Source organism: Octopus sinensis, linkage group LG7 (assembly GCF_006345805.1).
Source record: "Octopus sinensis linkage group LG7, ASM634580v1, whole genome shotgun sequence".
Classification (NCBI taxonomy): domain Eukaryota; kingdom Metazoa; phylum Mollusca; class Cephalopoda; order Octopoda; family Octopodidae; genus Octopus; species Octopus sinensis.
In genome coordinates this window covers 47832099-47859820 of record NC_043003.1, presented here as the reverse complement: position 1 = coordinate 47859820, position 27722 = coordinate 47832099, and the positions used below count along the sequence as shown (strand labels likewise).

Below are 27722 nucleotides of genomic sequence, written 5' to 3'. Positions count from 1 at the left end.
AGCATAGAAGGAGGATGTTAAACAATGATGATGATAACATGCAATAAATAATTCATTCAAACTAAGCATTACCAACATTGACCCTTCCAAGTTATCTCTCATCCTCCAATTAACCTTTTAGCATTTAAACTGGCCATTTCGGGTTTAAATATTCTTCCTTGTGTTTAAACTGGCCAGATTTAGCCTCTTGACCTCTCCAACAATGTCATTTTAAAAATAAACAAATCACATCATTGAAATCTTGAAGCTACAAGATAATGCATGATTAATTCAAAACAATGTGAATAAATAAGCATTTCATTTGACAGAGGATTCTGAATGCTAACAGGTTAAAGATGTTTCTGAGAAAAACCATGCGCACTGCTCCAGCTCTTCTCAATTAAACAGAGCTTGCTACATATACCTTTTACTCATTTTAGTCATTGAACTGTGGCCATGTTGGGACACACTTTGAAAACTTTTCAGTTGAACAAAATGACCTCAGGGCTTTTTTTTTTTAAATATGGTACTTATGCTATCAGTCTCTTTTACCAAACCACTAAGTTACAGGGATGTAAACACACCAACAAAGCTTGTCAACCAATGAGGTGAGGAACAGACACACAACACACACAGAGGAGGCTTCTTTCAGTTTCCACTCACAAGGTTTTGGTTGATCCAGGGCTATAGCAGAAGAACATTGCCCAAGGTGCCATACTGTAGGACTGAACCTGGAACCATGTGGTTGGAAAGTAAACTTTTTACTTCACAGCCACGCCTGCACTTACATATACATATTAAAAAAGAAAAGAAAAAGATAATGAGAGTAAATCAGAAATTAAATGTTAAATGAAAGAAAAAGAATAATACATACTTGAGTTTTCGACATGTGTGGGCAAGATTGTTATGGAGGGTTTCCCATTTCTCTATTGTAATTTGGTTACTTACACAGCGGACCTTCTCTAAGGCATCCAAGAAATATTGCTCTGCTGTAGTATAACTGCAAGAAAACGACAACAATAATGAAAATAATACAGTTCTATATTTAAGAGATGAGGAATCATGTACATTATTTATATCTGACGGATATTTGTCCTCATCTTATAGAAATATTAACATTTCTAAGTCCCTCTAAAGGTGTTGTTAACACGTTTCAGAGGGTATATCGGCCAAAACGTTGTGTTAACAATAAAACAAGATGAGGACAAATATCCGTCAAATGTAAATAATGTAAATGATTGTTATGAGTAGCATCATTTAATTGGTTGTTCAATGTGGTTGAACAACCAATCTCAGCCAGTCAGGGTTCACAGTATAGTTGTACTATTCGTCCTTTTGATTGCTGAATGCCAAACTTGGCTTGAGAGACCTGTGTTCAGGTGATTTTTCTGAGTCAACCATCTCGTCCTTGTATGCTAATCTGTCACAAGGTTGCCCACTAACAGCTGAGTGAACTGGATCAATGTGAAATCTTTATTTTCTATCTTTTATCTGTTTAGGTCATTAAACTATGGCCATGCTGGGGCACCACCTTAAATTTTTTTGTTGAATGAATTGACACCAGTACTTCTTTTTTAAGCCTTCTACTTATTCTATTGGTCTGTTTTGCCAAACTACTAAGTTATGGGGATGCAAACACACCAACACTGGTTGTCAAGCAGTAGTGGGGGGACGAACACAGACAGAAAGACACGCACAAAGATACACACACACACACACACAATGGGCCTCTTTCAGTTTCTGTATGCCAATTCCACATACAAGGATCTGGTCAGCCCGAGGCACCACACAGCGGGACTGAATCCAGAACCATGTGGTTGGGAAGCAAGCTTCTTACCACATAGCCACGCCTGCACCTATGAAGTGTTTTGCTCAAGAACACAAAGCACAGCAGGTCTGAGAATCAAAAACATGATCTCACAATTGTGAGTGCAACATCCTAACTGCTATGTCACGTGTCTTCACACATATTTGGACAGCCATTGACTCTCTTGAGTTCCTCCATCTTTTGACTGATTTTGTTTTACATCCAACAGGATGTCCAAAAAATCACCCTCCTCTTTAAGCAAGTTTGGTCGGATTACCGGTTTACTTACTGATGACCTGACCATGTGGCAGACTGTACTGGGTTACATGTTACCAGCAGTGCCCAAGAGTGCCACTGGTAAGGTCTTATAATTTTGAAAGAGCAGAACTGTTTGTTCCTTCTTGAGCCACACCTGGCTCATAAGGGCCAGTTTCCCGGTTTCCTTGGCGTATAGGATCCCCACCTGGATGGGACATAGGTCCATCGCAGGTGAGCTGCAAGATGCAGGAGGAAAGTGTGAGAGAATGTTGAGGCAAAAGAGTCAGCAGAAGTTCGCCATTACCTTCTGCCAGAGCCGCATGGAGTTTAGGTGTTTCGCTCATAAACACACAAATCGCCCGGTCTGAGATTCGAACCCGTGATCCCTCGACCGCGATTCTGCTGCTCCAACCACTAGGCCATGTGCCTCCACAGGCAGGATTGTAGACAATTAAAATGTGCCTCATATTTGACTAGTAAGTTTTTTATTGATCTCAAATCTTCAGCAATATTTGAACTTAGAAAGTAAAGGGGTGTAAATAAATATCAGCCACTATTTTCTCTGGTACTCTACTAATTATACCAGTCTATATATTTATTTGTTAATTAAATAAAATGACTCATACTTGTATCATTAATCCCAGGAGGAAAAGTTAAGTTAATCAAGGCAGCTTTTGAACTCAGAATATAAAGGGGTACAGCTAATACAAGATATTTTGCCAACTGATTCTATCATTTGTTACTCCAGGAATGGTCAACCTCGGAGGAATCTGAATTTAACGTAAAGATGGATGAAATGCTGCTAAGCATTTGGTCTGATGTGGTAACGATTCTGCTAGTTTGCTTTTTCATAATAATAATCCTTTCTACTAAAGGCAAAAGACCTGAAATTTTTGGAGGAGGTAAATCATTAACATCAACCCCAGTGTTTCACTGGTACTTATTTAATCAACCCCAAACAGATGAAAAGCAAAGTTGACCTTGGCAGAATTTGAACTCAGAACGTAAAGATAGATGAAATGCCACTAAGCATTTTGCCCAACATGCTAATGACTCTGCCAGCTCGCCACCTTGATAACAACAATAATAATCTTTTCTACTAAAGCACAAGGCCTGAAATTTTGGGGGAGGGGACTAGTTGATTACATCAACTCCAGTGTTTCACTGGTACTTAATTTATCCACCCCGAAAAGATGAAAGGTAAAATCAACCCTGGCAGAATTTGAACTCAAAACATAATGACAGACAAAATACCACTAAGCATTTTGCCCGGCGTGCTTACGATTATGCCAGCTTGTTGTGGCATTATTATTATTATTATTATTATTATTAACAGCAACAACACTCAGAGAATGCAAACCTCTGCCAAAGCAACACCAACATCCTCTCAATGATTAGCCAGAGATGATTTTTAAAATGAGAATATCTGAAATAAACTCAACTGCTCTCACAAACAAGAATACTAAAAATGAACCCTACCACTCTCAAAAATTAAGTAAAAAAAAAAACGGTAAAATAATCTAGAATCCTTGTCTGTTACCTGATTGATCCCAAAATCTAATCAGCTCATGCCAATCACGAGGACAAACATCTCTGAAAGTTTCATTTGAATCCATCCAGTGGTTCTTGAGATATCTTGTGCCTGGACAAACAAACAAACACAACTGAAAAAACAATACCTCCGCCTTCACTAAAGCGGAGGTAATAATAGAGGTTTCAAATTCTGGTACAAGGCCAGGGTCAGCAATTTTGAAGGGAGGAACAAGTTGATTGATTACATCAACCACAGTACTTGACTGGTGCTTATTTTAGCAACTCCAAAAGGATGAAAAGCAAAGTTGACCTCAGCAGAATTTGAAATCAGTATGTGAAGAGCCAGGAGAAAAACTGTTAAGTAATTTGTCTGATAAGCTAACAATTCTGCCAGCTCAACACCTTTGAGTGAGGGACATAACACTGTAAGTGAATGATAGCACCAAGACAGGTTGATATAACTAAAGTAAACAATGGTGGATACAGTCTTTTACTCTGTAAATAAACTTGTTTTACATTTGAACTGATATAATTATAAGTGTACTTACTCCTGGTTCTGGAAAGCAATTACTCCCATCTCATGAAGAACAAAAGGGTCTTCTGGAGCAATGGTCAATGCTTGACTAAAGAATCTTTCTGCTAGTTTAGAGTTGTTGGTCAAACCATACTCCAAGCCAATGTACAAAACAGGTAGATGACAGCTGGAATGAATTTTATTTGAAAAGCATCAGAATAAAGAAAGAGAGGGAAGAGTGTTTGAAAATGAGATATAGTAGTTATTGACACATAAATACACAACATCTAATTTCTATAAAAACCACAAAAATTGTCATCAACAGATACGGATGTAAAAGTTCATCCTATTCATTTCACATTACAAACACCAAGTTCAGAGATCAATACATATAAGTACACTTGAACCAAAAAAATCAACTTGGTCACTACCGCCACTACCAAAGATTAGAAAATACTAGCACCCAAGGCGACCATTACAAAAACACTCTGTTCAAGAGGAATATTAACCGCATCAATTTCATCAGCCTCGGAGGGTCTTTGTTGCTATGGGTACAAACCCTTCCTCTGGATCACATCAATAGAAGAAAAACAATGTACAATATACTTATAGCATCCTGACTATATATATATATATATATATATATATATATATATATATATATATAAGTAATACTAAGCAATAAGGGTTTAGCAACGAGTTGCCTTACCACATACCGAATTTAGAAATAGCAGTCAAAGGGTTATAGCTATTTCTTCTACTAAAAAGGGAGATCTCAGTAAAAACAGCATTTGGAAGGCAGACACAAACAGGTAAGAGAGAATGAATTGACTGCAATCTATCATACATTTTTTTAGTTATATATATATATATATGTCATCTTTTAATGTCCATTTTCCATGTTGGCATGGGTTGGATGGTTTGACTAGAGCTGATAAACTAGGGAAGCTGCACCAGCTTCCAGTCTGATTTGGCTTGGTTTCTACGGCTGGATGCCCTTCCTAACACCAACCACTTTACAGTGTGTGCTGAGTGCTTTAACATGCCACCGGCACAAGCACCTATTACATGGCACTGGCACAAGTGCCTATTACGTGGCACCGCATGAGTGCGTTTTACATGGCATGGACACAGAACACTTGCAAGCCAATCCTCTTCAACAGGGGATGCTGTCTCAACACTTCTGCTGTGGAGGATGGGTCTTCTTCAGTACAGCATGGAACCAAGTATCTTGATCCTTTGTCATTTGTCCAAAATATATATTTTATATCTATATACAGGGGTTGGACAAAATAATGGGAACACCTAGCATCATGTCATCATAATTTTGAAATATCTATAAAACTGCCAAAAGCTTGTTTATTTATTTATTTATTAGTGTTGCTTAATATGTTTTGCTAAAATTGCTGTTTCTTTTCAGATATCATCAGAAAAAGGTAATTAAAATTCATTAAAATAACAGATCTATCGGACTTTCAAAGAGGTCAAATTGTTGGTGCTTATATGGCAGGCACCAGTGTAATGAAAACAGCCGAAATGTTTGGTGTGTCAAGAAGTACAGTCTCAAAAGTAATGACAGCTTTTGAGAAAGAGGGAAAAACCTCCTCATCAAAACAAAACTCTAGAAGAAAACCAAAACTTTCAGATAGGGACCGTTGAACTCTTATGCAAATTGTTAGAAAGGATCACAAAAGCACAGTTCCCAAAATTGCTGAAGAGCTTAATGACCACCTCGAGAACCCAGTTTTCACAAAAACTGTTCGCTGGGAGCTGCACAAAGCCAGATTTCATAGGAGGGCTGCAATCAGAAAATCACTACTATCAAAAACAAATGTTACAAAGCGTTTAGGGTGGAGTAAAAACCTACAGAATAGTTCCCTAGAGCAGTAGAAGAATGTTATTTTCTCAGATGAGTCATCCTTTACCTTATTTCTGACCACTAGCCGAGTATACATGTGGAGACAGCCATTTGACCAAACTACCTTCTTCCAACTGTTAAACATGGAGGAGGATCTGTGATGATTGGGGGGGGGGGCACTATATCTTGGCAGTCTGCCAGCCCAATGGTTTCCCTTCATGGCAGAATTAATAGTCAAGACTATTTAAGCCTTTTATCTGATCAAATTCATCCTATGGTTGTGGAACTGTTTCCAGAGGAAAACGCAATATTTCAGGATGATAATGCACCAATTCACACAGCTAATGTTGTTACTGAATGGCACCAGGAACATTCTAGTGAAGTTGAACATCTTATCTAGCCACCACAATCCCCAGATCTCAATATTATTGAATATTTATGGTGCATTTTAGAAAAGCAAGTAAGGAGTCAATATCTTCCACCATCATCACTGCAAGAACTGGAGACTGTTTTAGCTGAATGGACAAAAATTCCTTTGGAAACAATTCAAATTTTGTACGAGTCCATACCTCATAAAATTCAGGCTGTTATTCCTGCCCCATATTAAAATAAATTTGTTTGAAATTTTAAGGTGTTTCCATTATTTTGTCCAACCCCTGTATATAGTGGATATATATGCATACATACATACACACACATGTATATCATCATTTAACATTTGTGTACCATGTTGGCATAGGTTGGTCAGGGCAGGGGCTACACAAGGTTCCATAGTTTGTTTTGGCTCAGTTTCTACAGCTGGGTGCCATTCCTAATGCCAACCACTTTACAGAGTATATTGGGTGCTTTTTACATGACATCATCACCAAAGTTTATGTCATGTAAATATATATAGAATTTTAAGGTCCACCTTTCCATGTTCACATGGGTTGGTTGAGACTTAGTGAGGCATTGTTTTATCTCTTTACCTGATAGCAAAACTTTTAGTCATCTCTTATATGTATGCGTATACTTACAAGAAAATATGGAAGAGTTTGTGGAAGAGGAAAATTGAAGGAGATAGGAAAAATAGTGGTGAGGTCTGATTCAGAATAATGGACCTCATAAAGGAAATTACAAAAATCCATGACAATACATTATGCTGAAACAGTTCTATCCAACTCATGCCAAAATGGGAAAAACAACCATAAGATGACAATGACAATAATAATGAAGCATATATATATATATATATACACATACATGGGGTACTGAAAAGTTCCTGGTTTTAAGGGTATCGCAAAAGGCTTGGTTGGAGGCCCAACCTTCTGAGTTGTTTTACAGGGCTTAGAAAAACTGAAGGACCCCTGCAAAAATCATAACTGATCCTCCTGTATTTTCTTTTACCCAAAGCCAGGAACTTTTCAGCACCTCCTCGTATGTTTAAGTCATTTTAAAAATATGCTTTACACACACACACACACATATACATGTAAGGAAGCTTTAATTTTTATTTTAAAATGACTTAAGCACATATTAAAATGTTCACTATCATCATTGTCATTATATCAATATCTTTCCATGGTGACATGGGTTGAACAAGAGCTTCAGTATTACATATATGTTTTAATGGTACTGTGGAAGCTATAAAATGTTGCACAAGTGCCCAGCTTTGATTGCAATACTTCTTATAACAGAAACAGCTGTAAGCTAATAAAGCTGATCATGTAATTCCTGGTCGATTTGTCATTCAGTAATTGCTATACTTCATACTCATTTCAGGATTTATTGTAAAACATATGTATTTAGTTCTAACAATCAGTTATTAGCATTGCTATACTCTTTTACTTGTTTCAGTCATTTGACTGCAGCCATGCTGGAGCACCGCGTTTAGTCGAGCAAATCGATCCCAGAACTTATTCACTGTAAGCCTAGTACTTATTCTATCGGGCTCCTTTTACCGAACCGCTAAGTGACGGGGACGTAAACACATCAGCATCGGTTGTCAAGCGATGTTGGGGTGACAAACACAGACACGCAAACATATAAACACACAAACATAAATATATACATATATATGACAGGCTTCTTTCAGTTTCCATCTACCAAATCCACTCACAAGGCTCTGGTCGGCCCGAGGCTATAGCAGAAGACACTTGCCCAAGATGCCACGCAGTGGGACTGACCCCGGAACCAAATAGTTCTTAAGTTGAAATTGTAATCATATCGACAAAAGTCAGTAGTGTTATTCAAATGAAAATTACACTCAAAAGGGAGAGAACTGAAATTTCAACTGACTAAAAACAAATTTGAGACATGCAGAGAGAGAATTACAGGTCTAGTAAAACTGAAACAAGTCCAGAATCATCACTACACATATGATAGATCAAGTTCACTCCTCTTGGGGTATGTTCATATAATTTTGGGTCAATTTAAATTCTCTCTCACCCCCTTTTTGCTGACTTAATTTTTATTGCGAGCATTCTAACATCGCTAAGATGAACATAACTGATGTCTCAGTCAAGTCAACAGGGGAAGTTCTATGTTGTAACTCATCCACCTAGAAATAGCAACCAAATAGGATCTTTTCGGTTTGAACGACAGTTTTTTCTAGCAGTGTCATATGAAATTGTCACCCATAATTATGACCCTAGTATCAATTTATTGCATTTCAATCTGTTTTAGGGTTAGGGGTGGGGGGGAAGGGTATCTTTTTTTCTTCACAAATGTAAATAAACCCAATCTGTTTCTTAAACGAGGGACATATTCATACGGCACAGAATGTTTTTTTTTTTACCTCAATGGACGTCATTGATTGGTTGAAATTGCAGAAATTGAAGAAAAAAACAACAAATATCTTATAAACTATAGAATTTTCTCAATAAAGCCAAGAGAAAAAGATGTTTTATAAACACATTCTACCAGTATACGAAGTTTAAAATCTTTTAGTTACCTAGAAATTATGTTAAAAACTGCCGTTCAAACCAAAAAGATCCACCAAATATTTCTCAAATCACAGAAAGGTATTACAAGTATAGTTTTAGCTATACTATCTTTAATTTTCTACCTGTTTCAGTCATTTGACTGCAGCCATGCTGGGGCACAGCTTTGAAAGGTTTTAGTTGAATAAACTGACTCTAGTACTTTTTTTATTTTTTTAAAGTCTGGTACCTATTCTATCAATATCTTTTTGCCAAAACTGCTAAGTAATGGGGACATAAACAAACCAATACCAATTGCCAAGTGGTGGTGGTGGGGACAAACACAAATACAGACATATATATACATACACACACACACATATATGTATACACACACACACATATATATATGTATATATACACACACACATACACATATATATGTATACACACACACATACATATACCACAGGCATCCAAGAGTTTCCGTCTACCAAATTCACTTTCAAGGCATTGATTAGTCCAAGACTACAGAAGACACTTGACCAAGGTTCTGCATAGTGGAACTGAACCTGAAACAATGTGATTGCAAAGTAAGCTTCTTAACCACACAACCATGTCTGTCCATTTTCTATCGGGGGGGGGGGGGGGGGGGGGGATAAAAATTAAAAAAAAAAAGATCATGACTGGAATGCATTTTAATCACAGGACAATAGATTTTGTTGTTATCAGTCTTGGATTAGGACTGATAACAACTGTCCAAGAATGCAGAAGTGACCAACACAATTATTACAAGTTACTGACCCTTTCATTAGTTGGGATGCTGTAAAATAAGCTGCCATAGCTTGGTCGTGCTCTTGGTCTACTGCAAATGAGTGGCCGTATGCTAACCATGCTGGGCCATACATACGGTCTAATGTCGTAGCTTTCCTGAAAGAAGAGATTATACATACAAAGTTTTATATACAAATATAGATTTAATTAACATATTTATCCATGTATACCATATGTATTTTCCCCAGATTTTTATACCGCCGTTTGCCAGCTCTGTCTGGCAACCGTGTCGGTGGCACGTAAAAGCACCATCTGTTGGCGTCCGTTGCCAGCCTCGGCTGGCCCCCGTGCCGGTGACACGTAAAAGCACCATCCGTTCGTGGCCGTTTGCCAGCTCTGCCTGGCCCCGTGTCGGTGGCACGTAAAAGCACCATCCGTCTGTGTCCGTTGCCAGCCTCAGCTGGCCCCCGTGCCGGTGACACGTAAAAGCACCGTCCGCTTGTGTCCGTTGCCAGCATCGCCTGGCCCCGTGCCGGTGACACGTAAAAGCACCATCCGTTCGTGGCCGTTCGCCAGCTCTGTCTGGCACCTGTGCAGGTGGCACGTAAAAAACACCCACTACACTCGCGGAGTGGTTGGCGTTAGGAAGGGCATCCAGCCGTAGAAACACTGCCAGATCTGACTGGGCCTGACGAAGCCTTCCAGCTTCACAGACCCCAGTTGACCCGTCCAACCCATGCTAGCATGGAAAACGGACGCTAAACGATGATGATGATGATGATGATGATGATTAGGGGTGTACATTATATGAGAACTAAATGCTACCCACTTAATGTGTTGCCATATTTTTCCAGTCAAGAGCATTGGAAATAAACTACCTTTTCCAAGCTAACTGAAGTATAATAAAGAGTTAGATATCATTAAATAAGGCTACATTTTCCTATTATACTGATACTATTGGGTTGGAAAGAAAGTCCTGTTGCATTTTTGACATTATCATTTTGGGGCTACTTTTTCAATAAGTATCACAACTACAATTTCCACTTGATATTTATTTTGATGTTGATGTACTTGACTCAATAGGTCTCCACAAGCACACCAAGTCACGTGCCACCGGCACAGAAGCCAGTCAAGGCGGTGCTGGCATCGGCCACGTTCGGATAGTGCTTTTTACGTGCCGCCGGCACAGGTATCACAACTACAATTTCCATTTGATTGACTATATCAATAAAGACCAGGGAAGTATTTGTTTCTTTCCCATCCTGAAAAACAACAAAAGTTTCTTTCCAGCCTAAGATATTACATATTTGGTACAACTGGCAAACACATGTCTCAAGGAATTACTATCGTCAACCTTCAGGAATGGAAGGTGTCTAGCAAACAACTTGCACATGCAAGTGCTACCAGTTGAGAACTCTGCATACCGGAAGCCAGCAAATGTATGGGGTCATCAGGAGAGAATGTGCACTGTTTCGGGGCCTACCTCTCAACAGCATCAATGTGCACAACCCACCCCCTCACTGATATGAGGCCCCACTTGCTAAATCAACTGGTTATTAGATATAGCTCAATATTTCTCTAGCCATCGCTCATTGTCTCTTTTTAACCTAACCCAGTGGCTAGCCTTCTCCACTGTAGTTTAGATATTGGTCATGGTGGTATTTACCTTACGATGAATTAGGCCTAACGATAACAACAGTTGCCTCACACTGTGTCCAACAAACCCTCTACATCTGACTTCAATTGGATTCTTTTATACATCATATGCACAGCTATAAAGACATTCACAAGTTGTGTTATGTACATTTATGAACAATGAGCAAAATGAAATAGCATGTGTGTGAGAGTGAAATTTTAGAGGATATAAAAGATAACTCACGTTAGATATCTACGTGCAGGTTCATAGTTATTTATGAGCAAATAGTAGCAGCCAACAGAGAACCAGGCCACCTAGAAGTGAAAGGAATTGTTTTAAAAAATGATTTCAAATATAAATGGTTGACTGAGTGAATAGACATCACTTCTAGTGTCATCTTTATATATTCAGAAGGGAAACAAAATCCCAAATACCATGCTATGTAACCAACAGACTGAGAGAGTGATAGAGGAACATAGTACTTTCCCTATAGGGATAAATCTCTCTCTCTAGCTTTTACCTTTTATTTATTTCAGCCATTAGACTGTGGCCATGCTGGGGCACTGATTCGAAGAATTTTTAGTTGAACGAATCAACCCCAGTACTTACTTATTCTATTGATTTCTTTTTCAAACCATTGAGTTACAGGGACATAAAGAAACCATCACCAGTTGTTAAGTCACACAGACACACACACAACAAGCTTCTTTTAGTTTCTGTCCATCAAATCCACTCACAAGGCTTTGCTGAATAAGATCTGACAGGATGATCACGAGTTGACTGTCTTTTAATCATAGACCTGCTCAATGAAAGTCATATGAGGCAAAACAGCAAAAGGCATAGAGAAAGTGTGTGGACAATGAAGATAATGCAACATGCTTGGATTCTCACACAATCCCCAGATAACAAAAACATAAACACCTTATCCACTCAGCCACTTATTTATACTACAATGATAACTCACAAAAGAAAAAGTCAAAGTAATTCACACCATTTTAGTATTAAGAAAGCCATGCAAACAAGTAAAAATACTTACTGGTTTAGTAGGATAGAGATCTACCAGTTTATGGGATAAGTAAAATAGCTCTGCAAACAAACAAACAACACATATAGATATGATTATTTACATTTTAATACAATATGTGTGTGTGTGTACATACATACAAGTAAGCACATAAATGCAAAACAAGGTGGAAAAAATAGTACTCAAATACTGAAGGTAGAGTGATTTGCAGCTTTAATATAAAAAAAACATACATACATATGTGTGTGTGAAGTGCCAATCTCTAATTCTAGAAGGAACCTGTAGAAGAGGGTAAACCCAGGATGAAGTGGTGAGAAAGGATCTTCAGACATTGGGCCTCACAGAGGAGATGATAAGGGACTGAGACTTCTGGTGGTATGCTGTGCTTGAGAAGACATGTCATGCTAAGTAAGATTGTGACCATCCATACATACATTTGTCTTTTACAGCCATGCCTCCCACTCCTTCTCAGTGGAAACGTCCTTGTCTTGAGGTGCCATGTAAAAAGCACCTGTGTTGGTGCAATGCAAAAGCACCTGTACCAGTACCACATGATAGAACCCATGCCAGTGCCAGTACCATGTAAAAGCAGCCATGCTGGTGCCAAATAAAAGCACCCACACCAGTGCCATGTAAAAGCACTCATGTCAGTGCCCCAGAAAAAGCACCCATATCAATGTCACATAAGAGCACCCATGCTAATACCATGTAAGAAACATCCAGTAGTATGTAAAACAGAAAGAAAATGAACAAATGTTCCAAACATAAAGAGCGCAATCAAATCCAATAACATAGTCTTTGGTAATAACAGTAATTCCTAACATGGGTTCCAAAGCCAGAAATTTTATGAAGGAGTAGAATCAATCACAATACTCGACTGATATTCAGCAAGAGTTGAACCCAGACTGCAAAGGGATAACTATTCTTTGCAATAATTTAACTGCCCCTTTATGCTAAGTTTAATTGTTACCCTAGGCATGATTGCTTTTTATAATGCTATTGTCACTAAACTAAGTGCCATTCAAGTTAATTGGTTATAATCTTCTCAAATGAGTGACTTACATTACAGCTTCAGACAAAATATTTTGCAGTATTTAGTGAAGGTGTATGGCTTAGTGATTAAGGCATCAGCTCACAATCATGAGGTAGTGAGTTCGATTCCCGGACTGGGCTGCGTGTTGTGTTCTTGAGTAAGACACTTTATTTCATTTGCTCCAGTTCACTCAGCTGTAGAAATGAGTTTCCCTTCCCCTTGGATAACATCGGTGGCATGATGAGGGGAGGTAGGATGCATGGGAAACTGCTGGTCTTCTATAAACAACCTTGCCCAGATTTGTACCTCAAAGGGGAACTTTCTAGGTGCAATCCCATGGTCATTCATGACCGAAGGGTTTTTTTATTTAGTTATTATCCAGGTACCTTCTGAATTAAAATCTTATTAAGGATGACTTAGCCTTTCATCCTTACAGAGCTGATATAACTGACAATTCCCTTCACACTCATTTCTGGCTGTTTGCCTATGTAAAAAATTATAATTATTGTATATACTTGCGGATAGGTTGCACTTCTTTTACGTAAACTTTCAATAAAAATCAGGGTTGCAACCTATCCACTTGACATCACAGAGATCTAAAGTAGATGGTGGCTTATCAGTAGACCAGAAGAATTTTTGGGTTTGTGTTAGGAAGGTCATCCAGCTGTGGAAACCATGCCAAATCAGACTGCAACCTGGTGCAGCTCCCTAGCTTACTAGTTTTCAGTCAAACTGTCCAATCCATGGCAGCATGGAAAACAGATGTCAAATGATGATAATGATGAATCCTGATCATCATCATCGTTTAACGTCTGTTTTCTATGCTAGTATAGGTTGGGCGGTTCGACTGGGATCTGGGAAGCCAGGAGGCTGCGCCAGGCTCCAGTCTGATCTGGCAGTGTTTCTACAGCTGGATGCCCTGATGAAGTTTAATAACTGTATCTAAATGAATAAACACATTTCTTATACAACATTGTTTCCTGTTCTGTTTGTAATTCTAGAGCTTTTGCTTGTCTAGATGATACTTACCGATTTTTGTTGTTGAGTTGATTTATCAATTGGACTACTTTCATAATGTCACTTCCACAAGAATGTTTTAATATTTGTAAGCAAAGTTTTGAAATAAAAGTGAATATTTGATAATATTTAAGAAATATTAGTTATATTTACGTTAAAAAGGGCCATGTAACTCCACAGATTATAGCACAACCTACCTATGAGTCAACCACAAATACCTACTCTGACAATCCCAAACGTGAGTATATACAACATTATTATTAAGGCAGCAAGCTAGCAGAATCATTAGTGCATGGAACAAAATGCATAACAGCATTTCTTCTGACCCTTTACATTCTGAGCTGAAATTTTTCCAAGGTCAACTTTGCTGTTTATTCTTTCAGAGTTGTTGAAGTATCAGTTGAGCACTGGAGAAGAAATAATTGACTATCCACACTCTCTTAACATTGCTAGCTTTGTGTCTATTATCATGAAAGAAATTATCATGGGATTGAATGAGAAATGATGTAATGTCACACAAAACATCAAACAATATTTTTCTTTCTATGTTCCATGTTTAAACATTGCCAGGAACAACAGCTTTTATTCATTCTTCCAGAGTTCATAAAATAGTATTTGTCACATACTGGGTTTATGCTTATCTTCAATTTCAATAGCAAGTCTTCCACAATGTAGAAGTTATTTGTGTTAATTTTTCTCATTGCAGGTGAATGAATCACAGTTTTATGCTGGGGCATTATCTTTGCTGCTATCACAGGAAATCATAAGCCTGAGGTATTTATAGCTAAATGGACTGATTAGTTTAGGAAGAGAGCTGAGTCAAAGAGCAAAAAATTTGTAGATTTGACCACCTATGTAACAAGAGGAAACTAACATTACAAACAAAATAAATGTAATTAGCATTGCACTAAACAGCTAATGAAATATGAGTACAATCACATTCAACATGTTCATGTACACTCAGTGCAGCTTTCAGTACTTCATTAGTTGTGTTCCCTGTTGAGTGACTCAATATGTGGCAAGCAACTGTACTGGAGTAGACCCAACAGACCCATGAAACCCATGCCAGCTTAGAAAAACATGTCAGAATGTTCATGATGATGATGTCTATATCAATGTCAGCATACACCCGTGTCCACTAACCCACTCTTTAAAGTTCACATATCCTTATGTTTTTGTAAATTATAAACTTGTCAAATATCATTTTCACTCACCATTTGACTTTTTCAGTTCCACTAAGACTGCAATGTGTAAAGGAAGACACAAACTGTTGTAGGGATCTTTCTTCAAAACACTGAATGAAAAAGAAAGAACAAAAGAGAAAATATATAAACTACAACAAAAGGAAAATAAACTGTACTGCTCTTACTACAAGGCAAATTATTGATGTAGAATGGGCATAAGAGGAACTGCATCAACATAAGACTATTTTCTTTGTACTTGATTTACTGACCAATTTAACCATTTAGCATTCAGATGACCATCATCGTTTAACATCCACTTTCCATGCTGGTATGGGCTGGACAGTTTGACTGAGGACTGGCAAGCCAGGAGGCTGTACCAGGCACCAATCTGACCTGGTAAGGTTTCTACAACTGGATGCCCTTCCTAACGCCAACCACTCCGAGAGTGTAGGGGGTGCTTTTTATGTGCCACCAGCACGTAAAATAATGTTAATCTAATTTATATACATTATTTGGATTTAATCATGTATTATCTCGTAGCTTTGAGATTTTGATGAAGTGATTATTTTTAGAATGATATAGGATATTTTAACCAGATATAGCCAGTTTAAATGCAAAAGGGTTAAGGAAACCAATGTACTGAGTTAACTGTAGATGTCAAAAACAACAATGTTAAACACATACTGTGAGTCTTGATTTTCACAGAAAAGTAAATGGATTTATTACTTAAAAAGGCCAATTATTCAAGTTGTTTAATCAACTAAAACAAACACTCAATGAATTATGATGTAAGTGGCTCACTATACCATAGGCACTCAATGCAATCTTTAAACAGAATTAAAATGATACCATATGTCACAAGCCTTAGCTCAGTAGGTTTCCCTGCAGTTTTTGGCAACTTATCTTCACTCACCTGACTTTGATTAATCCAAGACTATAATAGAAGACTACCACTCAAAGTTTTGCATATCGGTATCAAACTTTGAATCTTCCGATTAGAAGGAGAACATTTTAACCACTCAACCGTACCTTATTTTCACTCATCTACCACTGAACAATGGTTGAACTGGCACAACATAGAAGTAACAAATAAACTACAAAGTGTTTTACCTATGAGTGATGTTGTAACAACGAATGAAATCACAGTTGTAATAATGACGTTCTGCAAGGTTCACTTCAACATCTAAATTGGTGGTGAAAGCTTCCAGTTGGTTAGGGATGTCCAGCTGCCCTGGTTTGTTGTACTGAAATCACAGGTAAATCAGAAATTTCAAACATGTATAGCATAAAAAAATATATTCAAGGCAATCAAACATATGATGCAACACAACAGCACACACATACACACACACACAAGAAACAAAAAACAACACACGCTCATAACAAATACACTAAAATGCCTACCTTTTTAAGTCGGTTTTCATAAAGAAATTTCACAAGGTCTCTCTCCTCTTCAGGACATTGATGATTAAATGGGAGTGATTCTAAAAGTTCCTTTTCTGGGGGAAAAAAAAAGAGAAAAAAAAAAATGACATGAAATACTGTCATGCACTGTAGTTTCAATAAGGAGTGATGTGAGTTCAGTCTCAGGCAGAGAGGTAATAATAGTACTATGTTCTGAAAGTTAGAGTGAGAGTATTAATGGATAGTAAAAGAGCATGGTCTAGTTGTTAGGGTGTTATACTCATGATTGCAAGATTGTGGTTTCAATTCTCATGCTGGAATGTGCATCAATTTTTGAGCAAAACACTTCATTTCCCATTGCTCCAGTCCATTCGGCTATAAATGAGCAGCCCGTAATGGACTGGCATCCCATTCAGTGGGAATGTTGTGATTTTGGTCACTCATATGCCACAGATAACTGGGTAACAGGCCCTATAATTCCTAGGACATGAAGTAGTAATGTCCAGGATTCTTAATAAACATGAAATTCTGTCTGTGTGTCCTTCTGGGACCTCTGTATCTCAGTCTTCATTTGCTCTACATAGATATATTATACCTTTTAGGAATCAGGATGATCCCAGGATTGAAAATCTGCCCTTCATCTGGTTATTGAACATTCTGCATTGGGATCAGGTCTGGATGAGGATTTTTTATATGCAAACAGTTGAAAATTCTAATTTAAAAAAAAAATCTAAAATTTGTCAACTTACAACTTTTTCATTTAAACTGAATTGAAAGTAACACCATATTGGTAGGGTACCGATAAATGCTTTAGTATTATAGCTCTCGTTAGTTTTGGGCCACATGGAGTGTGGCTTTTAAGCTAGTGAATGGATAAGACAATGGTGTAACTCAAAGAGGTAGATGAAGAAAGATAAGGGAAGGAGAACTAAAGAGAGAAAGAGAAGGTGATGAAATAGTAGGAATGAGAAGAAAAGACAAGCAAGAAATAGAAACATACTAACAAATAAACATACAGAAATACAGCTTACTGTATTATCAACATATGTTCTGTCACAAGAGAGAGAGAGAGAGAGAGAGAGAGAGAGAGGTAAAAGACAAGGAGAGATAAAAGAGAGAGAGAGAAAGAAGGAAAACAGAAATAAAGAAGAGAGAAAAAGAAAGATGCAATAACTACCTTCTTCAGCTGACAACATATGATGAGCAACTAGCCGATCAAATGCTTCAAAGCAATATATATCCTGATTTAATGCCATCCGATAATAATCTGTTGCTAAGATACGGTTGTCCATGGCTTCATATATCTTGCCACGTAATAAGTTTATACAGCTTTCCATCTGGCACAAGAAGAAATAAATATATAAAAGTCTTCAGAATTTGGATGTATCTTGGACAGAGAAGAATCTACTAGAGAAGCTTGAAGTACAGACATCATTAAGAAGCACAACAGCTGTGCGCATAAGATGTAGGACTAATGATCCCTGAGACAAGAGTTATTAACTTCAAAGTTTTACTATTATTACACTACAGTCAAGTCATTGTGATGTACCTTGAGCAAGAAACATCATCGTTTAAAGGCGGCTTTCCAGGCTGGCATGGGTTGGACGATTTGACTGAGGACTGGCGAACCAGATGGCTATACCAGGCTCCAAAAAGATCTGGCAAAGTTTCTACAACTGGATGCCCTTCCTAATGCCAACCACTCCAAGAGTGTAGTGGGTGCTTTTACGTGCCACCAGCACAAGGGCCAGTCAGGCAGTACTGGCAATGGCCATGCTCAAATTGTGTTTTTTACGTGCCACTTGCACAGAGGCCAGTCCAGCGGCACTAGCAACAACCTCGCTTGAATATTTTTTCATGTGCCAGTAAGGCGATGCTGGTAACTGTGTGTATCAATTTGTTATCTGAAACACATCACATACTTAATTCTCAATTCTCTCTCTCTCTCTCTGTGGTTAGAACATCAGGCTCACAATCATGAGGTAGTGAGTTCAATTCCTGGACCAGGCTCTGTGTTGTGTTCTTGAGCAAAACACTCTATTTCATGTTGCCCCAGTTTACTCAGCTGTAGAAATGATTTGCGACACTGTTGCCAAGTTGTATCAGCCTTTGCCTTTCTCTTGGATAATATCGGTGGCGTTGAGAGAGGAAGCTGGTACTCATGGGTGACTGCTGGTCTTCTATAAACAACCTTGCCTAGACTTGTGCCTCAGAGAGGAACTTTCAAGGCGCATCCCATGGTCATTCATGACTGAAGGGTTTTTTTCGTTTTTATATATATATATATATATATCTTTTGTTTTTGTTTCTTTTTTTAGTTGTGTTAATCATTGGACTGTGGCCATGCTGGGGCACAGCCACGAAGAATTTTTAGCCAAATGAATCGATCCCAGTACTTATCACATTGGTCTCTTTTGCCAAACACCTAAGTTATGTGGATGTAAACACACTGACACCGATTGTTAAGTGGTGGTGGGGGATAAACACAGACACACACACACACATACACATTACATACAAACATATATGATGGGCTTCTTTCAGTTTTCATCTACCAAATTCACTCACAAGGCTTTAATCAGACTGAGGTTATAGAAGACACTTGCCCAAGGTACCACACAGCAGGACTGAACCTGGAACCAAGTGGTTGAGAAGCTTGCTTCCCAACTATGTGGTTTTGGGTTCAGTTCAACATCACCTTTGGTATATGTCTTCCACTATAGCTCTGGGTCAAATCAAACGCTTGAATGCATTTGGTTGATGGAGACTGAAAGAAGCCCATCAGGTGTGTGTGTGTGTGTTAGTGTCCCTTTGTCTTGACATTACATGATAGTCATATAAGAGTGTCATTCATTTCCAATCTTTCATGAAAATATGTCCACCATGGGGAAATTAGTACTTTGCTTGGAAACAGGAAGGGAGGAAGGGCGCCAGCTTTAGAAAATCTGCCCCACTGACCTATGAAAGCGTGAAAAATTGCAATGAAGCAGAAAGGGAGAGAGAACACATCTATGAGTTAACAATTGTAATGTGCTGATGAATGAATCCTTGCCAATCAATCAATCAAATATGTTTCTTTTATAAGGATTGAAAATATTCTTATAAAAAAAAAAGAGAAAAAAGAAAAAGAACACCAACAACTCACGTTTTGTGTAGACATACTCAATTCTGACATATTTGTACTTTGGTTCAGACTCTTATTGAGGAATATTTTCGTCTGATTAGAATTTTGGTCAGACAGATTGATGATGTTCAAAGCTAGCTGCCATTCTTTACATTCATACTGAAACAAATTAAAACACTTGATGTTACATTCTCCAACCTCCTACTTTCCAACAACATCAACTCAGACCAAACAAGAGAGCTTCTATGCAGTTTCATGACCTGTTACAAAGAGCAAGCAAAATGCCTCACACCACTTCCCACCATCTTTGAAACTGGAATAATATAATAATGTATTAGATAATGCAGGACATTCAAGACAAAAAAATAAGACTGGAAGGTCACAACTGGAAGAGCTTTGACCATAGGCTCAATCACTAACTTTAATTTCTTTAGTTTATCAGTGTTAAAATCTCACGATGGATTAGTGTGGTCAATTAACAATATTAATGTTACTGAGACCCCCTTCAGTCATGACTGACCATGGGATTGCACCTAGAAAATTATCCTCCCAGGCACAAGTCCGGGCAATGCTGTTTATGGAAGACCAGCAATCGCCCATGCATACCAGCCTCCCCTCTCCATGCCACCAATGTTATCCAAGGGAAAGGCAACAGCAGATACAGCTTGGCACCTGTGACATCGCAACTCAATTCTGCAGCTGAGTGAACTGGAGCAAAGTGGCTTGCTCAAGAGCACAATGTGCAGGACGGTCCGGGATTCGAACTCACAACTTCATGATCGTAAGATCAACGCTCTAACCACTGAGCCATGTGCATTCACACATTAATGTACAGTAAGATTTTTACATATGAGGTGGGATCAAAAAGTTCCCAGACTAGTTCTGTAGTGTGTCAACAGATGGCAGCACATGGTTGCATGCGTAGTGAGAGCTAGCAGAGACCTTCATGAGACAGTGTGCCAAGTGACATCACTGTTTACTTTGCAAGTTGTGAAATTTGTGTTTTTGTGATGAGGTGTGTGCTGTAGTCTGCAATTTTGCTTTGGCCAGGAACAAAGAGCCAACGTTAAACTTGGGAATAAGCTCCAGAAGCATTGAGCATGATTTGGCAAGCTTACAGCGATGAGGCAGTGGGTTGTACACAATGTTTTGAGTGGCACAGGCACTTCAAAAGCGGAAGAACATCCCTGGAAGATTGGAAATATGGTATTGTGCATCAAGAATTTGTACCCCAGGGCCAGACCATCAATCAAGGGTTCTACTGCAACATTTTGAAGCATCCGAGGGAAGGCATTTTGTGAAAGTGACCAGATCTGTGGAGTGCAAAGAATTAAATTCTTCATGACAACAATGCACCCTGTCACTAAGCTCTCCTCATTCGTGAGTTTCTTGCTAAAAGCAACATGGTATCAGTTCCGTACCTGCTCTATTCTTCAGATTTAGCACCTGTGGACTTCCATATCTTCCCCAGGTTGAAAACGCAGCTCAAAGGTCGCTGTTTTAACACTGTTGTCAAGATCCAGAGTGAATTGCAGAAGGTCCTTGACTCACAGAAAACGACTTCCAGACCAGACCCCAAAAGTGGCAGGAACACTGGGACCAATGTACTGCTGTGCAAGGTGACTATTTCAAAGAAGATGATGTTAAAACTTAGGTAAATAAGTTATTTTTTATTAGACATAACTAGTCTGGGAACCTTTTGATACCACCTTGTAGATGAACTAAAGAAAAATTAAAGCTTAATGGACTGAAAATAAAGTTAACAAAGGTTATCATAAATGAAGATGCTGTTGTTTAGCCTCAGGTCGGTCCTGATTGAGTAAATGTATCAAAGGTATTTTAGTCTTATTTTATTTTTTTAAATTTCAGCCTATATTATTCAATGTCTCTTATTGAAGGAGTATGTGGTTCACACATTCAATTGTAAAAAAGTCAAAAGTTTATTTTAACAAAAAATCTCTCTATATATAAATGGCAAAATGTCTACGTGTGTGTCCTTTATACAAATCCACAATTTTTCAGTTAGAGAGCTCGCACTTTCTATGGTCATTCAAAACCGTCCAAGGGTGGTCGTGCACATCTTTACATTTCCCCAGTCACCCCCGCAAAGCCATTAAAAAATCAATAGAAGTGACTTTTTTTGTGAATTTTCTATCCAAAACCCAATCAAAATGCCCGAAACTTGATAGGCCAATTGAATGCCAGCTAGCTGTATGTGATTAGTCGGAGATTTGGACAGTGCTGGCGTGTATGTGCACACGCACGCAGCTGTATATGCGTGCACTAGCCCTATGACCCGGTGTTGCCGAGTCATAGTGCTAGTAAATAAATAAAAGACAATCATACTTACATGACATCTGGCAGCCAGGTATCGACATTCTGCATGTGTCTGGAAAAGCAATAAAGCAGAAAAAGTTTAAAAACTCAGTTTTGAAAGTTTAATATATTAACAGCAGGTGTGGCTGTGTGGTGAGTGGATTTGGTAGATGGAAACTGAAAGAAGCCTGATGTATATATGTATATATATATATCTATATGTGTGTGTCTTTGTGTATGTGTTTATCTCTCACCACCAACTGACAACTGGTGTTGGTGTGTTTATATCCCTGTAACTTAGCAGATCAGCAGAAGAAACCAACAGAACAAGTATCAGGCTTTATAAAAAATAATAAGTACTGGGATCGATTCGTTCAACTGAAATTCTTTAAGGCAGTGCCCTAGTATGGCCACAGTCTAATGACTAAAGCAAGTAAAAATCCATCCTCATCAATGTCATTGCTAGCAAATTTTACATTGCACAATTACCGCCAGGGGTGTAACCAGCCCACTTATGCGTACCTTTCCTTCATTGGACACTAAACTCTGCTTGTGAAGACCTGTTGAGGCAAGTGAAATCGAAATCAAATTTGATGACTGGCATCCGTGCTAGTTTGTTCCTTCTCGAGCCATGCCTAGCCCATAAGGGCCGGTTTCGTGGTTTCTTGGCGTATAGGTTCCCCACCTCGACAGGACGCCGGTCCGTCGCACAAGAGCTGCAAGATGCAGGAAGAAAGAGTGAGAGAAAGTTGTGGCAAAAGAGTCAGCAGAAGTTCGCCATTAACTTCTGCCGGAGCCACGTGGAGCTTAGGTGTTTCGCTCATAAACACACACATCACCCGGTCTGAGATTCGAACCCGCGATCCCTCGACTGCGAGTCCACTGCTCTAACCACTAGGCCGTGTACCTCCACATCCGTGCTAGTGGGGCGCTAAGAGCACCATCCGAGCGTGATCGTTGCCAGGGCGGGTAACTGGCTTCTGTGCTGGCGGCACATAAAAGGCACCATTCGAGCGTGATTGTTACCAGCGTTACCTTACTGGCATTTGTGCTGGTAACACGTGAAAAAACATTTGAGCGAGATCATTGCCAGTGCCGCTGGACTGGCCCCCATGCTGGTGGCATGTAAAAGCATCCACTACACTCTTGGAGTGATTGGCGTTAGGAAGGGCATCCAGCTGTAGAAACTCTGCCAGATCAAGATTGGAGCCTGGTGCAGCCATCTGGTTTGCCAGTCCTCAGTCAAATCGTCCAACCCTTGCTAGCATGGAAAGCTGACGTTAAACGATGATGATGACTACCATCACAAGTGCTAGCTAAGGAGATCCTATGTTGTTGTTTAGCCACAACAGATAAATAACACAGATCTATCATTACAGATGTTTTGGATTTAAGTAACTTATCTTATGTTTTAAACCATAGTTTATCTAAGACTACATTATCCAATGTCTCCCTTTTTGAAAACAGGTGTGATTCGAGAGATTTGGCTGCTATTTCTAGCAAGCCTTATGACAATATAGACGCTTTTTCTCAGTGGCTCAACTCCTCAATGCAGATGTTCAACTTATTTAACATAATAGCAAAGTGCTTTTTCTTGTGACACAAACACAAGGGAGGTTCAGTAATCTGCAGAACAGTATATTGCCATGCTTTTCAATCATGTGCCTGCTCATCTACGGAGCCCAACACATTAATAACTGACCTCTCTATTTCTTGGTGGGTATTCCTCTGTCAGGAGTAACTTCTACTAATCTTATCTATAAGCTCAAGCATTCCCAGATCTTCCACCACTAAATCCTATGTCTTCCTCAGATATCATACCACTACATCTTATATTTTTCTCTGCCATACATACCATTCACTGTCAATAGATAGCACTCGTTCATCATCAGCATCATTTAATGTGGCACTGGTACAGGTGCCTTTCCACATGGTGTTGGCACAGGTGCTTTAACCCATGGCACCAGCATGGGGTGTTTTCTACAGGCTGCTGGTACAGGTACTTTTTATGTGGAGCTGACACAAGTGCCCTCTTTATGTGGTATCAGCACAGGTACTTTTTATGCGGTGCCAGCACAGGTACTCTTTATGTGGTGCTGGTGCAGGTACTTTTTACATGGCACTAGCACCCAGGGGGTCATCAAGTGGCTCGCAAATCTAAATTTCTACAGCAGTAAACTCACATCAAAGGTGGGATAACTATGACTGCATTACTCCATGGTGAAAGGAAGCTGAGCCATTGCAAATAGACTTGGTAGTAACTCTTACTACAACTATTACCACCTCTACCACTAAGATCACTCCTATGAATACCACCACCATTCCTACAGCAACTACCACCCCCTACTCCCTATCATTAGCATTATCTTTGTCATGTACTCCACTCCTACAACTTTTTCAGTGTGGTTCTAGAATATCATGTCCACCAAGATGTATGTGTGTTTATAACAGATATGTATGATATTTGGGTTATGTAAAGAGCTCACATAGGATTACACAGGCCACAGACCAGAACATATGGGACAGTGAAATTTGAACTATTCATAAATTTCTCACACCAATAGAGCAATGAAATATAATGAGCTATACTTCAGAGTGATAAAGTACTCCCAGTCACCTCTGACCATTTTGTAGCTGAGAGACTTTCATTAGTTAGCATTTACTTCTAGTGATTGTATGATATTTTCCATTGTGAGGACCACTTATTTATCATCATCATCATCACCATGATTTAATGTGCATTCTCCATGCTGGCATGGGTTTAGCAATTTGACAGGAGCTGGCAAGCTGCACTAGGCTCAAATTGTCTGCTTTAGCAAGGTGTCTATGGCTGGATGCCCTTCCTTATGCCAACCACTTCACAGAGCATACTGGGTGCTTTCTTTTTTTTTGTACAAGTACAGGGGCTTTTTAAAATGACACTAACATGGATGCTTTTTACATGGCACCACCATGAAAGCTTTTTTGCATGGCACCAGCAAAATAATAATCAAACAACGTGGAAAGCATAAGAAACCCGCTGGACTTACCTTGTCGAGTTTTCTACTGCGAAGAAGATGAGACGCTCGATGATACTGTCCTGTGAGGTAGAGGGCTTGTGCATACCAGTAAATGTCTTCAACAACACCTGAGCAAAGAATACAAAATAAAAATACATAAATAAATATATACTGGCTCCTGTGCAGGTGGCACGTAAAAAACACCACTTGAGCATGGCCGTTGCCAGTACTGTCTGACTGGCCCTCGTGCCGGTGGCATGTAAAAGAACCTACTACACTCTTGGAGTGGTTGGCGTTAGGAAGGGCACCCAGCTGTAGAAACTCTGCCAGATCAGATTGGAGCCTGGTGCAGCCATCTGGTTTGCTAGTCCTCAGTCAAATCGTTCAACCCATGCTAGCATGGATAGCGGATGTTAAACAATGATGATGATGATGAAACAAAAATTGACAAAAATTTAAATCACTAACATACAAAAAAACTACAGAAGAGTCAATGTACAAGCCTTTACACAGTCATTTGAAATAGCAGCCAACTTATTTTTAAACATCACCATGGATTAGAGCTATTGACTGATAAGGGTTTATTATGGATGCAAAACATTTCTGATGAAAATCATCATCATCATCATTGTTTAATGTCCGTTTTCCATGCTAGCATGGGTTGGACGGTTCAATCGGGGTCTGGGAAGCCAGGAGGCTGCACCAGGCTCAAGTTTGATCTGGCAGTGTTTCTACAGCTGGATGCCCTTCCTAATGCCAACCATTCCGTGAGTGTAGTGGGTGCTCCTTACGTGCCAGGGGAGGCTGGCAACGGCCACAATTGGTTGGTGCTTTTTACGTGCTACCAGCATGGAAGCCATTCAAGGTGGTGCTGACATCGACCACGTATGGATGGTGCTTTTTATGTGCCACCGGCACAGGTGTCAGGGGAGGCTGGCAATGGTCACGATCGGTTGGTGCTTTTTACGTGCTACTGGCAGGGAAGCCAGCCAACGCGCGCTGACATCGGCTATGTACGGATGGTGCTTTTTACATGCCAGGGTAGGCTGGCAACAGCTACGATTGGTTGGTGCTTTTTACATGCCACCGGCACGGAAGCCAGTCAAGGCAGCGCTGGCATTGGCCAAGTACGGATGGTACATTTTACATGCCACCAGCACAGGTATCACAACTACAATTTCCATTTGATCTTTTGATGTTGATGTATTTGACTCAACAGGTCTCCTCAAGCACAGTAGGTCGCCCTACAATCCAAGGTAAGTACAGCAGGCCGTCCTGCGATCCAAGGCACTTTGGAAGGGATGGGGCTTCTATGTGAAGCTGGTGCAGGAGACAGCCATGAACTCACATTATTTGTCAGGTCTTCGCAGTCACAGCATATCTCCAGAGGTCTCAGTCTTCCGTCATTGCCTCTATGAGGCCTGATGATGGAAGACCAAGACCTCTGGAGATATGCTGTGACTGCAAAGACCCGACATTTAGGAGCATGAGTGGCTGTGTGGTAAGAAGCTTGCTTTCCAACCACATGGTTCCGAGTTCAGTCCCACTGTGTAGCACCTTGGGCAAGTGTCTTCTACTTTAGCCTCAGGCCAACCGAAGCCTTGTGAGTGGATTTGGTAGATGGAAACTGAAAGAAGCCCATCATATATATATATATATATATATATATATGTTATTTGCGTCTGTCTCCCCACTATCACTTGACAACCGATGTTGGTGTTCACATCCCCATCACTTAGTGGTTCGGTTAAAAGAGCCTGATAGAATAAGTACTAGGCTTACAAAGAATAAGTCCAGGGGTAGATTTGTTCGACTAAAGGTGGTGTTCCAGCATGGTTGCAGTCAGATGACTGAAACAAAGGAAAGAATAAAAGAAATCATCTTGGCTTAGTCAGCAAGCTACCAGACTTCTACAGACTTGGCCAGAAAATCCATCAGAGTTCTGCACATTCAGTCGGCAAACAGCTACATTCTTATAGATTCAATTAAGTGTGAATGAATTTCTAGTAAACTGCAAAAGCAATAAGCTGGGTGCTAACTTACCATTTGACAAAGAAACTGCTTTATCTGCCCAGAAGACTGCAGACTCATACTGGTGCTGAAAAAAACAAAATAACATTAGAGTAATAACGATTTTTTGTATTTCCACAATCACGGTAAAGTCATTATAGCTATTAATAACAATAATAATAATCCTTTCTACTATAGGCACAAGACCTGAAATTTTGGGGCAGGGGGCTAGTCGATTACATCAACCCCAGTCTTTTATCGACCACGAAAGGATGAAAGGTAAAGTCGTCGTCGGCGGAATTCGAACTCAGAACATAGTGACGGGCGAAATACTGCAAAGTATGTTTCTGAC

At 39.4% G+C, this 27722-nt stretch overlaps 1 protein-coding gene across 1 annotated transcript in view; it reads right to left on the bottom strand.

The window, feature by feature from the left end:
- LOC115214105 (cell division cycle protein 16 homolog) overlaps positions 1–27722 on the bottom strand; it is a 46306-nt gene that overhangs the window by 17051 nt on the left and 1533 nt on the right. The window contains exons 2-14 of the mRNA XM_029783162.2: positions 27404–27458; positions 25391–25488; positions 22396–22434; positions 20067–20204; positions 18099–18258; positions 16922–17016; positions 16628–16761; positions 15548–15627; positions 12296–12345; positions 11503–11573; positions 9654–9779; positions 4126–4278; positions 854–979 (exon numbers count right to left, since the gene is read on the bottom strand). Coding sequence (XP_029639022.1) covers positions 854–979; positions 4126–4278; positions 9654–9779; positions 11503–11573; positions 12296–12345; positions 15548–15627; positions 16628–16761; positions 16922–17016; positions 18099–18258; positions 20067–20204; positions 22396–22434; positions 25391–25488; positions 27404–27458 — 1325 coding nt within the window. The remainder of the gene's footprint in view (positions 1–853; positions 980–4125; positions 4279–9653; positions 9780–11502; positions 11574–12295; positions 12346–15547; positions 15628–16627; positions 16762–16921; positions 17017–18098; positions 18259–20066; positions 20205–22395; positions 22435–25390; positions 25489–27403; positions 27459–27722) is intronic.